This window comes from Pelodiscus sinensis, chromosome 1 (assembly GCF_049634645.1).
Source record: "Pelodiscus sinensis isolate JC-2024 chromosome 1, ASM4963464v1, whole genome shotgun sequence".
Classification (NCBI taxonomy): Eukaryota; Metazoa; Chordata; order Testudines; family Trionychidae; genus Pelodiscus; species Pelodiscus sinensis.
This window is the reverse complement of record NC_134711.1, coordinates 95,176,103-95,190,056: the sequence shown is the minus strand read 5'-3', so window position 1 is coordinate 95,190,056 and position 13,954 is coordinate 95,176,103. Positions and strand designations below refer to the sequence as shown.

Here is a 13,954-nt window from a genome sequence, read left to right as displayed (position 1 = left end):
GGTGCACTGTGAGAAGAAGTATGCTGCGGCTTGTAACCACTGAAATCTTAAATGCGCTGGGAAGGTGTCTCATGAGGTTGCAAGGAGGTCGTAAGTAAAATAAGCAGCATTTCTCTCTATTATCCTTTCTGTCCAATACAAGGTATTGGACTCTTGAAGGGAAAGGAAAGCGTCCATGTGAACTATCCTCATTGCTTCTATATATTGCAGTTTATTTAAAAAAAAAAAAAAAAAAAAAAAAAAGCTGGAGCCAAGCACTGTGTGATGTTTTGTAACAATTTCAGTCTCTGGTAGCAATTTAGGCCAGGTCTACACTGTTGGAGAAAATCGATGCAAGATACTCAACTCAAGCTACATGAACTGCATAGCTGGAGACGATGCATCTTGCAGCAATTTTCTGCGGCAGCCCCACAGTGGGAGGTTGATGGGAGTAGCAAGGAGTATTAGTGCCAACAGGGGCACCCTCAGCATTTGAGTTATCAGGTCTTTACTAGACCCGCTAAAACGAGCCCTGGAGGATTGATTGTCAGAGCCTCGATCTGCCGGCAAGTGGAGACATGGGAAGACCTCTAACTAAAAGCCTATCACAAAAGGACCTGGCAATATATGCAATACCATTCTTTGTAAATGAACTAATCATTCTGTAAAAACACTGGTGCTGATACCAGTCCCCAAAACTAATACCTTGAGCTGAGAAACGCTGTCCTATAACTAATGTGACAGGGAGGTATCCCTTAACCACATTTAATAGTCCTCAAGATCCAGAAAGCACAGTTAATATTTCTCTTTCCAGTCTCTCACCCATTAATGGCAAGAAAAGAACAAACAGCTGAATAAGGGCTGACCTTTATCCCTCATCAGCAGTTATAGGAGGTACACACCATTCACTGAAGAGACTGATGTGGCTCTACTTTTCAAAGTACATTGCACGCATTCCCTTTAAGTCGTGCACCAGGAGAATAAATCCAAGAACAGGGATCTACTATAATACTTCCCTTGGAGAAACAAATGTGTTCAACACACAGACCTCTGATGTAGAAGCAACGAGTTCCCGCAGAATACAGTGGCAGTCCTGGAAAGCACTGACATGTTATTGGATTTTAATATGAGCAGGCAGGTCGCTGCTGAACCCACTAATGGGTGTTTGGTCCAAATACTGTACAAAGTGGGCCATATGAGGGGTCAAACAAAAGCTTATGCTCTGCTGATTCTCTGTATGCTACTCATTTACTTGTATGATTTTTGTAGGTGAAGTTTTGAATATGGGCTCTGTTCTTATTGTAAATGTTCTCTGTCTGGTAGGGAGCAATGGGCCTGGACTGCCTGTTGTGAGGAAGGTTTGTTCAGTGAATGGCTTTGCTAACTAGCACTGCTTCATGGACAATGGCTCTTGGAGTGGCCAATATACACCTGAGGAATGGGTCTGGAAACCTGCAAACCAGCCAGTGCCTCATGGTTACTTGCATGTGACACACAGACAGGTCACTTGATCATGTGACCAGCTCCAGTTTGAGAGACACCAGGAATATAGAAGTGACATGCGGCCATCTCCATCTTGTCTTCAATCCTGCTCCTGATTCCAGATGTATCCTAGCTTGGCACGGAGGGGCAGGAAGGATTTGCTGATGCATCCTGATACAGAATGTACACCAGAGACTTTTAAGTAGGCAGTTTGTAACATCTCAGCTAAGCGCCTGCATCAAGAACTTGGTGATTGATATATGTCATGCATTCTCCTTACCAATCTCACTCTCAACCTTTTCTTTCTTTTATTAATAAATCTTTACAATTTTAGATTCTAAAGGACTGGCCCAGCGTGCTCCTGTGGGTAAGATCTAAAGCAGTGGTCCCCAATGTGGTGCCCGTGGGTGCCATGGCACCCGCCAGAGCATGTGCGCCTGCCAAAACATCTGGGCTGGCCCTGCCCCCGGCATGCAGCACATGCATGCTGCTGGCCCCAGGCGCATGGGCGGCCCCTGCCCCAGGATGCCCGGAGCGTGAGCGGCCCCACCCCTGGGCGCCTGGAAGCCACGAAAGGTTGTGGACCACTGATCTAAAGTATAAATTGACTTGGGACTGCGGCTGGTCCTTTGGGATTGAGAGGATCTGTTCAGAATTGGTGAGATTGGGTTTTATAACCTCTCATCTCTGTGTAGAGTCTGGTTCTGGCACAGGGAATGCTGGGGTGTTTAAGGGGTTTTGTTTGTGAAACTTTGTGCTGGTCCGAGTGGCAGCTGAAGCGCTCTTGTGTGACTAGTTTGGTGCCTTATAGGAAAGCACTCCAGTTGAGAGCTGTTCAGTAGCCCTGGTTTTGGGCAATTCACCCTGAGCTGGCTCCCTCAGCAGTGCCCAGACCAGCCTGGCCTATTATAAGCACCACATATCCAGCTGTCATTTCTGTGCACCTTCTCTTTTACAGTACATAGGTTTGAAACATTTTCATAAAACTGGATTTTTTTCCCCCTGGAAAAATCTCATGAAAGTCACTGGTCTTTTCTCATTTCTGAGTAAAGCTCTTGGCCTGAGATGTGGCACATTTTGGTACCATTACAGCAAAGCTGAGGTATGACTCACAAAGCTGTTGAACTGTCTCAAAGCAATCAATTAGTATGGTGCACGTGTGTATGTGTGGTGCACCCTTGGTGCTGATGGGGGTGGGGCTGGGTTTATAATATATTCAATATAAGCATGAAACAAAAGAAGAATCGCAAAACAAGCTTGTCTATGGAGGTGTAATGGGGGCACTGGTTTCCCTTTGACATCACAACAGAAGGCGCCCCAAAGGGTGTTCACTATTTCTGCATGGAAAGATACAAAAATGAACAAAAGATCTCCCAAGCAGATTAGTCCCAGTGCCAGCAGGTAGCCTTAACTGGCCTAGTGGAATGGACTTAACCCTTCACTTTTGAAACTCTAGTTCAAATTCTGATTTGGGAAATGGGTGACAATTAGCTTGGGAGTCTCTTAATTCACTTCTGTGAATAGCCCCAAAACACTATACAGGCAGTCCCCGGGTTACGTACAAGATAGGGACTGTAGGTTTGTTCTTAAGTTGAATCTGTATGTAATTCGGAACTGGCGTCCAGATTCAGCCGCTGCTGAAACTGACCGCCAGTTCTGACTTACATACAGATTCAACTTAAGAACCCCAAGCGTCCCCAAGTCAGCTGCTGCTGAAACTGATCAGCAGCTGATTCCAGGAAGCCTGGGGCAGAGCAACTCTGCCTCGGGCTTCCTGTAGTCAGCGCTGGTCAGTTTCAGCAGCGGCTGACTTGGGGACGCCTGGGGCAGAGCAGCTGGGGTGCTGCTGGGTTGCTCCAGTAGCACCGCACCTCGGCGCTACTGGAGCAACCCAGCAGCACCCCAGCTGCTCTGCCCCAGGTGGCCTGATTCAGCCGCTGCTGAAACTGACCAGCAGCGGCTGAATCAGGACACCTGGGGCAGAGCAGCTGGGGTGCTGCCGGGTTGGTCCAGTAGTGCCCAGAGCGGCGCTGCAGGACCAACCGGCAGCGCCCCAGGGTCCACAACAAAAGCCTGGTCTGCTGAGGGGGGGCACACTAGCTGCGCCCCCCCCCCCAGCAGACCAGGGACACGGGGAGCAAAGCCGCAGCGGCAGCGGGGTGCCGCGCCTCTGAGGCTTTGCTCTGGCAAAGCCTCAGAGGTGCGGGACCCCGCCGCGGCTGCGGCTTCAGTCCCCAGCAGACCAGGGACACCGGGAGCAAAGCCGCAGCAGCGGCGGGTTCCCGCGCTTCTGAGGCTTTGCCCGAGCACCATGGGGTGGATCTCATTTAATCTCGTTTCATCTGCCAATTTAGCCAGTTCATCCTTAAAGTTTAAATGGGTAACTGATTAACTGGGATTTTAAATCTCTACTGCATACAAAGATCAAATTGACCCACTCAATTGAAAGAAACCGAAGATAAGCAGTGTTCTCCTGCAAGCTGTGCGCTTGTGCAACGCGTCAGGAGAGATTCAAATGTCGCCCAGCTGATTAGTAGAGTGCCCACAGTTAAGTTTTGTGTTTCTATTGGTAGTGCACATTCCTCGGTGCACATAAACAGTTTTTTTTTAAATGAAAATTCAGGGTCTAAATAATGATGGAAATACTTCTATTTCTAATGTATTATTTCTCATGGACTGGTTTGTAAATTGGACACATTGGTGTGACAAGAGGAAGTAACACTTGGGTTACTTATCTATATATAAATAGATCTTCTGATAGCATAATAAAGGTTCTGTTGTGCTACAGATTTTCAATTATCATCTATCTTTTAGTGTTCAGATTCTTTCCCAACTAGTTTTGGGGGAAGAGATATGGCCTTCAAGAACTAGTTTGCTTAAGCTGAAGCTCTGTAGCAAAGAAAGAAAAAAGAAGGAAAACAGTACAGGAAGTTTATCATGAGAGGATCATATTAAACCACAAACATTTTTCATAACCTGAATTTCCAGATTTTGGTTGTCTGATGTTAAAAATCGGTGACAAACAAAATCAAGACAACTCCAGAGTAGTGTGAGACAATCAAATCAAGACCTAAAACATAAGACTAGCTGTGGGCATCCCTTTCCATAGAGTTTCTCTTATACAGATTCTATTTTCATGGATTTGAGACCCTATTTTGTTTTGCTTTTTCTTTATCATCCCTTAAAAGGAAAAGGCCCAGAGAAAGGAGGAATGGGTGTATAACAGAGGACCAAATACACAGCTGTGCAACATTACTGTGTGTCAGTTTTAAAAAGGAGTGCTGGAGGTATTCACAGTAGCAGGAAGAAACCAGATTTGTAGAATTGTTGAGAATAGAAAATCTAGATAATTGATGGTCTTTGCTTTCTTTTTTTGCCCCCTTCTTCTCGTAACATAGACCTGCCAGGTTGCCTAAAACCTGGAGAGAGATGCCAGTCAGTCAACAGCCTTAGTTTTACTCCCTTTCTCTGGGACAATACGTGCTGTAAATGTAAGGAAAATAACACATGTTTTAGGATCTGCCAAATATTGTAAGCCCCAAGTTCTACTTTTTTAAAGTATACAAGGGTATGTCTACACTACAGCACTAATTCGAACTAACTTAATTCGAATTAGTTAATTCGAACTAGTGCATCTAGACCTAAAAACTAGTTCGAATTAGCATTTTGCTAATTCGAACTAGCATGTCCACATTGAGTGGACCCTGAACCGAGGTTAAGGATGGCCGGAAGCAGTGCCGACAGGGCATCAGATTAGGACTTAGAGCGTGGAGCTGCTGTCTCAGGCTAGCTGAGGGCTGTGCTTAAAGGGATCCGACCCCCACCCCGGACAGACAGTTCTCAGGGGTTCCCCGCTTGCAAAGCAGTCCTGGCTTGGAGTGCCCTGAGTGCCCACACTCGGCACATCACAGCACTCAGCCATCAGCCCGGCTGCCCTTGCCGCAGGCTGCCATCCGGGGGGAGGGGTGTCAATCAAGGGGCTTCAGGAGAGCTTCCACCCCGAGGAGCCCGCAGAGCCAGCCCAGTCCTCCCCATCAGGGGCTCGTACCCCATTCCTCCCTCACCTCCTTCCACTTACCCCTCCCTAGCCCCCCTTCCTGATGTACAAAATAAAGGACACGTGTGTTCAAAAATAGAAACTCTCTTTATTGAACAAAACTCGGGGAGACTGGGAAAAGGAGGTGGGAGAGGGAAAGGGAAAAGGAGGTGGGAGGGGGAGGGCAACTAAAATGATCAGGGGTTTAGAACAGGTCCCATATGAAGAGAGGCTAAAGAGACTGGGACTTTTCAGCTTAGAAAAGAGGAGACTGAGGGGGGATATGATAGAGGTCTATAAAAGCATGAGTGGTGTGGAGAGGGTGCATAAAGAACAGTTCTTCCTTAGTTCCCATAATAGAAGGACTAAAGGACACCAAATGAAATGAATGGGTAGCAGGCTTCAAACTAACAACAGAAAGTTCTTCTTCACAAAGCAAATAGTCAACCTGTGGAACTCCTTGCTGCAGGAGGCTGTGAAGGTTAGAACTATAACAGAGTTTAAAGAGAAGTGAGAAAGTCATGGAGGTTGGGTCCATGGAGTGGTATTAGCCAGGAGGTAGGAATGGTGTCCCTGGCCTCTGTTTGTGAAAGGCTGGAGATGGATGGCACGAGACAAATGGGTTGGTCATTGTCTTCGGTCCGTCCCCTCCAGGGTCCCTAGTGTTGGCCGCTGTCGGCAGACAGGCTACTGGGCTAGATGGACCTTTGGTCTGACCCAGTATGGCCATTCTAAGCTCAGGGTCGGGGGTCTCACTGGACCACCCTGATTTTCATGCAAACCTGCTCCTGGGTGGCCAGGCTGGCAGCTATCCTGCCCTAGACGGCCTCTTTCCTGTGCCTAGTGCGGAGGTCATGGATGAGGTCCACAATCTCCGCACTAGACCAGGTGGGCGCCCGCCTCTTGCGGACCTGGGCAGGCTCCTGGGAGCCGCCAGCCTGGTCCCGGGAAGAGGGGGAGGGCTGGGTGGCAGTGGGTGGCTGGCTCGAGCCGTGCCAGGTGCAGAGTCTGCCTGCTGGGTGCTGGCAGGCTTGCACCTGGAACGGGCACTGTAGCCAGCCCGTGCCCCTTTTAGGGCTCCGGGGCCGGGAGGGGGGCAGTAGAGTTTCCCTGGTGGTGCCCAGAGTGGGCACCAGGGAAAGCTGGGGAGGGCTAGCCTCCCACTAGTTCGAATTAGGTGGCTACACAGTCCTTAATTCGAACTAGTTCATTCGAACGAGACATTAGTCCTCGTGGAATGAGGTTTACCTATTTCGAATTAAGCGCTCCGCTAGTTCGAATTAAGTTCGAACTAGTGGTTTGCCTGTGTAGCGCCTATCAAAGTTAATTCGAACTAACGTCTGTTAGTTCGAATTAACTTTTTAGTGTAGACATACCCTAATATAGTGGGGAGGATCCTCTGAATCTTAAACAGCTATTTAAAAAACAAACATTGCACAACTGAGAAATTCATCTAAAAATCACTATTTATATGGGACCTATGCAAAACAACCTCCTTCTCTTGCCTTAGCAGAAGCAGTCAAGAACCAAAGACTCTTCTCAGGACTTTGTTAAAAGGCTTGTGGAAGCATCATGAATGAAGTAAACAAAAACTCCTAATTCCTGCTCTATTAGGAACAATGGGTGTGTAAATCCCTTCTTACCAAATAGAAAAAAGACAAAGACTGAAAAAATTAATTCCTGAGCTGCTAACACAGTGCTACAAAACACAGTAAACAAAGGGAAAATTATAAAATAGCCACTTCACAGTATCTTAAAGGTGGCTGTAATGAGGCAGAGACTGAACATTTCTATATTTCAGCAAATAGGAATCACATAGGAACTGAATGATTTCAATGGAGCAGTGGAGGGTCATTAAAAGGAAGCACAATACACACTACATTGTGCATGTCATTTCTGATAATGGTACAACTTGTAGTACATTATTCCACAACCTGCACAAGTTCCTAATGCTGACCAATGTAATAAGGTTCACACAAATGTGTGAAAAATAAACCTAGACAACTCATGCCAAATTCATTACCTCAGAAACATCAGAAAAACCCTTTTTCTCCCCCTCCAGAAAATGCCAATTGGTTAAAAACAAATGTTCTGCAGAAATGTCTTGGTTTTGACAAATGTATGTAGAAACATAAGGCAGGGGTCCTTCAGAAACCTGGCAGGCTCAGGGGGAACTCACATTGCTAGGGCACACTGCTTCCAGTTAGTACTGCCATACTGTACAGCAGAATAAGACAACCCAGAGCTCCCAGACTACCTGGCAGCCACAGTTCTAGAGGGGGCAGTCTAGGCTTCTTGCTCTGCAGTGTGATGCCTGGAAACTCAAGCACAGACAGGACAGTGCTCTCAGGGCTCTCTGCCCCTGCTTTGTGCAAGGGAATTCTCCAGGTCTGAAGGACAGCCTATGGAGTTGTCTAGAGTTGGGAAGCAGCTGGCTGCTCCATTTCATTTAGGAAAAAAGTCATAGTGAAATGTTTGGATTTTTCTGAAACAAAAATGTTTTGGAATTTCCATTCCTTAGACTATTCCTAATTGCATCCTGTTCTTCCTCAGAAATATGTTGGCCTGTTCTACTGCAAACTTGCCTGACGTGTCAAAGAGGATCTGGACATGATTTAGCATTATAGGCATCATGTGCTCTTCCCACCTCTTAAAATTCCACTAGAGTCAATGATGCTTTGAAAACACGGGTACAATCATATTTATCCACATTGAGTATTATTTCATGTGGTGCAAGTAGGTTTCCTGAAATCAGTGAAAATGCTTGTGTAATATGACAGCCTTAGACTCACAGAAGAAAAGGGTTAGAAAAGATCTCAGCAGCTCATCTAGTCCAGTCTCCTGCTTAAAGCAGGACCAACTACATCATCTCAGCCAGGACTCTCTCAAGCCAGGACTTAAAAACCTCTAAGGGTGGAGATTCCACCACCTTCCTAGATAACCCATTCCAGTGCTTTACCGTTCTCCTAGTGAAATAGTTTTTCCTGTTATCCAACTTAGACCTCCCGCACTGCAACTAGAGACCACTGGCTCTAGTTCTGTCATCTGCCACCACTATGAAGAGCCTGGCTTTATTCTCTTTGGAACCCGTCTTCAGCAGTTAAAGGCTGCTATTCAATCTGCCCCCCCCCCCACTCGTCTCTTCTGTAGACTAAACAAGCCCAAATCCCTCAGCCTCTCCTCATAAGTCAAGTGCTCCAGCCTTCTAATAATTTTCATTGCCCTCCACTGAACTCTCCAATTTGCCCACATTATTTCTGCAGAGGAGGAGGGCGGCAAAACTGGACCCAATATTTCAGATATGGCCTCACCACCAGTATACCTGGTAAGCTGTGTGCTTGTGTGACCACTCAGGAGAGTTTTAAATGCCTCCCAGCTCATTAGCAGAGTGCTGACAGAAAGGTTTTTGTTTCTACTGGTGGTGCACATTCACACATGCCTTGGTGCATATAAAATTATTATGCACATAGATGGTATAACATCTTCACATGGAAGGAAAAGTTTAGAGGGAACATGGCTCACCAGTGCTAAATGGAGAGGAATAATCATGTCCCTCAATCTGCTGGTAACATTCCTATTAGCGCAGCCCAATAAGCGGTCAGCCTTCTTGGCAACAAGAGCACACTGTTGACTCACATTCAGCTTCTTGTCTACTGTAATCCCCAAGTCCTTTTCTGCCAATCGGTGCCTAGCCTGTAGCAGTGAAGGGGATTCTTCTCTCCTTAGTGCATGACTCTGTACCTGTCCTTGTTGAACCTCATCAGATTTCTTTATGCCCGATCCTCCAATTTGTCCAGGTCACTCTAGACCCTAGACCTACCCTCCAGCCTCTCTACCTCTTCCCCCAGCATTGTGTCCATCTGCAAATTTGCTGAAGGTGCAATCCATTCCACATCCAGATCATTAATAAAGATGTGGAACAAAACCAGACCCAGGACTGACCACTGAGGTGCTCCACTTGATACTGGTTACCAACCAGACAGCGAGACATTGATGACTGCCCATTGAGCCAGACAATCTAGTCAGCTTTCTATGGATCTTATAGTACATTCATCCTATCCATACTTCTTTAACTTACTGGCAAGAATACTGTAGGAGATTATTAAAACTTTGCTAAAGTTAAAGTATATCATGTCCATCACTTTCCTCATATTCACAGAGCCAATTACCTTATAGAAGGAAATTAGGTTCGTCAGGCATAACTTGCCCTTGGTGAATCTATGTTGATTGTTCCTGATCACTTTCCTCTCTTCCAAGAGTTTCAAAATGAATTCCTTGAGAACCTGCTCCATGATTTTTCCAAGGACTGAGGTGAGGCTGACTGGTCTATAGCTCCCCAGATGCTCCTCCTTTCTTTTTTAAAGATGAGCACTACATTTGCTTTTTTTCCCAATCATCCAGGACCGCCCCCAGTTGTCACAAGTTCTCAAAGATAATGGCCAGTGGCTCTGCAATTACATCAGACTCCTTTCTTAGCACTCTTGGATGCATTAGATCTGGCCCCATTGACTTGTGCATGTCCAGTTTATCTAAATAGCCCTTAACCTGTTCTTTCCCACTGAGGGCTGCTCACCTCTTCACTACACTGTGCTGTCCAGGGCAGCAGTCCGGAAGCACACTTTGTCTGTGAAGACCGAGACAAAAAAAGCATTAAGTACTTCTTTTTCCACATCATCTGTCACTAGACTGCCTTCTTCATTCAGGAAGGGTTCCACACTTTTCCTGACCTCCTTTTTTTTGCTAACACACCTGTAGAAACCCTTCTTGTTATCTTTCACATCCCTTGTTAGTTACAATTCCAACTATGCTTTGGTCTTCCTGATTGCCCCCCTGCATGCTTGAGCAATGTTTTTATATTCTTCCCTAGTCACGTCCCAAGTGTCCACTTCTTGTAAGCCTCCTTTTTGTATTTAAGCTTATCAAAGAGTTATCTGTTAAGTCATATTTACACACACTTGTATAAGTATGGCTGGCTGTCTTGGGATAGTCTGCTCTCTGTACCAATCAATAATTGCTCCACATATGACCTCTGTTACCTTTGACCTAAGTAGCTTGGAACAGCCTCAGAGGATAATGAGGAAAAGACTAGCAGATCAATCTTGCCAAACAGAGATTATGAATACAACCGCTCCCTGAGTTATGAACAAGTTATGGACCAACAGTTGGTCCGTAACTCAAAGTACTCGTAACTCGGATCCCATAGCGTTACATGGCGACCGCGCTGTTTGTAAGCATGGATTGCCGTTCGTAACTCGGATCTGCATTTATGATCACTTTGGTCGTAAGTGCGGATGGTCGCAAGTGGAGGTGGTTGTAACTTGGGGAGCGGCTGTACGTACTGTTTCTGCCATTCCACTTATTGTAGGGGACACACACACACACACACACACACACCCACACACCCACACACCCACACCCTTCTCTGCACTGAAGAAGGTATGTAGCTAGCTAAAGTTGATATCTGCCTGTTACTTCATGTGGAAAAGATATTAAAATAATGAAAACAGCAATGAATAAAGTATTTTACTCAAGGATCATCTTTCACTTTTACCGTCTCTTTCCACAAGGGTTTTTTCCTCTCAAGATCCTAGCAAATGGTGTGATTTGGTTGTACCTTAACAGCAATTTGATAAAAATTGGTTTTGCCTTTCTATGGAGTCTCAATCCAAGTTTACTAACAAGTAGATTGACATGATATACAAATTACTGCCACTGTCTCCAAATGCTGAACTTTGAATACAACAGATCTATCTGCACAGCTGAAAACCATGCAGCTATGAAACTCAATGCTGAGCCTCTGTGATCTAATTAAACTTTTCAAAACTCTGCTATGGAAAGATAATTAGTTTATGTTTGGAAGAAGTATTTTTTACACTGACAGTGCCTTTTCCAATTCCCAAACTATGTCTTAAAAATTATAAATACACCTCAGAACATGTACTATTATGGTGACCTGAGTGCTTAATTTGTCATGAAAGAAGTACCAGGGTTCAACTTTATAACTGATATGGCAAGCAGGCCACAGGTGCGGACAAAAAAAAACCCACACATTTAGTAAGCCAAGCCTAGAAGTGCTTGGACTCAGCCCTCATATAAATTAAGCACTGGGTAATTTCTGTCATGCAAGTTTTTAGACAATTTCATGTCAGCGGTATAAGGAAAAATCCCAGTCATGGTAAGGTCACAGTCCAAGTTGGTGGTGGAAGAGGGGGATAAACGGGCCCACTCCGAACTCATCCTCTAGGAATGGCTTCTAACCTGTAGGGCTGGGTCTGGCTCCCTGTTCTGGGTGTTGTGACTTTAGGTGTTAGGTTGCAACACCAAACAAGTTTGGCCTTCCATATCCATCTAAGGAGGGGCAGACATGTTAAACCTAAATGGTGCTATGATCAAATCGTCCAGGACACAACACCCAGAGCAGAGAGCCATCTCCACAGGAGCCACCCCTCTAGAGGTCTCATATATTATTATAATTCATGATTACCAAGAATACTGTGACTTCCAAAATCAGAACCTTACTAATACACATGCCTCATGGTAGCAGGCTGAGTGCTCACAGTAAGAGAGGCTTAAGATTTCATCTCTCCTGCAAGAAAACTGTGCTGCTTTTACAAGGAAGTAATGTTATTCAATGTAATTCACCTTGAAGGCCAAGAAACCTACTGCAAGGCAGGTAGACTTTTAAGGCTCCTGGATGAGATGTGGAACTAAATCATACAACATGGTAACTGGAGAAAACACAGTTCTGGTGAGCTCTCAAACACACAGCTTGGAATTTTTGTCAGCCAATCAGAATGCTACCAGACAAAGAAAAAACAAAAAGGGCTTGAGTTTGTTCTCTTTACCTTAAGCTCATCCGCATCATAGAAGTCTATGCGCACTGCAGGCACCATCCAGGTCTGGAAGAGAGTGGCCAAGATCTGTTTGGCAATCGCATCTGCAATGAGGTGGAAGTGAAGAGGGTTTCGCCTGGTATAAAAAGGGAGAGAGATACATCAGTTCAAAGGTTTCACCAATTATAAGCTAAGAATACCAAAATGATACAAAAGTTACCCAACTCTAGTACACTATAGCATGAAAACATATAGCACCCAGCACAACAGACTCCTAGTCCATGGCTGAGGCTCCTAGGTGCTACCACAATCTACACACATTAATTAGTAGTCACTGAAACACAGGGCCAGCTCTTCAGTAGAATGCTCATTGGTGTAGTTCTATTTACTTCAATAGAGTGATGCTAATTTACACCAGCTGAAGATCTGGCCTATAAAGTCCAATTTGGTCTTTTAAAGAAGAACAGTCCCCTTTTGGGGGCCTAAACTGACAAGGCGATTGTATTTACTCTTCTGGGTCCCCCTCGTGATCTCTCTATGTGATGAGAATATTTGCCTCTAAATAAACAGGAAGAAGAGCGGTTCAAAACATGGCAGTGTTGAGCCTGCATATATGTTTGATTAAGAACACACACTGGGTATGGTGACACTTGGCAGAATTTGATTTTTTTAAATTTCAAATGGAAAAAATATTTTTTCATCCCTTCATAGCCCTTTTCCCCCTGTCCCCATTCTTATTAGTTTTAACTTAATGTAAGTTTCTTCTGAGTTGCCAAGACAAGCACCCAGCTGTGGGGAAAGCTACCTGGCTTTTGGATGGCTGTTAGGGACTCATACTCCTCGTATTTGTATTTTGGGGTCTATTCTGTGCCTTGCCAGTGCTGCAGCCACCTCCCTACACAGGAGCAAATGGTGCCTGTGAGAGGTTGGGGAGCAGGGAGGACCATCCAGAGGGACAGGGAGGGGACAATAGAGGCACTTCATTTAAGCAACCACAATTTTGGCAGGCGTACAAAGGGGGTGCTCCCCAGTGCTACCATGGGTCACCTATGTCCCTACACACATCTGTTGCCTGCAGGCATCCTGTGTCAGAGGTTCAGCAGACATGCAGCGACCCCTCTGAAGCTCCACTGTCACAGAAGTGAGAGCGTTTTGGAGAGCCGAGACCTCTCTGCCAGCACCTCCCAATGGTGAGTGAAAGAGCAAATCACTGTCAGCAGGGCTAAATCAAATGCATCCAACCAGGATGAGTGAGTTGAAGGGTTTGATAAAGCTTACAGAATGCTTTCACTGGAACAGAAACTGTGACGTTACAAACGCCACAGTTAAATCACCATTCCTTGCTTCCCTCTTTGGGGAAGGGATAGCAACAGCCTGATCTTTATTCAACTTCTGTGGTAAGAGTATGGAGACCTGTCAGTAGAATTTAGCAATGATTTGTAGTAAGCAGGGGTACTGCATATTTATCCATACACTAGCAACTTCGCCATCAGCAAAGAAGGATGGGAATCTGTGCAAACCACTAAGAAGACAGATGGTCCATTTAGCTTTTAGTATCAGCACAACCTTCCTTTGATCCCCTGGGAGGCATAATGGAGTCCTATTTATGTGGAATTTATAAAGG

The 13,954-nt window shown here is 45.5% G+C and overlaps 1 protein-coding gene across 7 annotated transcripts in view; it reads right to left on the bottom strand.

The window, feature by feature from the left end:
• Window positions 1-13,954, bottom strand: part of LARGE1 (LARGE xylosyl- and glucuronyltransferase 1) — a 498,136-nt gene that overhangs the window by 192,471 nt on the left and 291,711 nt on the right. For all 7 annotated transcript variants that reach the window (XM_025178894.2, XM_025178889.2, XM_025178890.2 and 4 more), the window contains one exon: window positions 12,343-12,466. In XM_025178894.2, coding sequence (XP_025034679.1) covers window positions 12,343-12,466 — 124 coding nt within the window. The remainder of the gene's footprint in view (window positions 1-12,342; window positions 12,467-13,954) is intronic.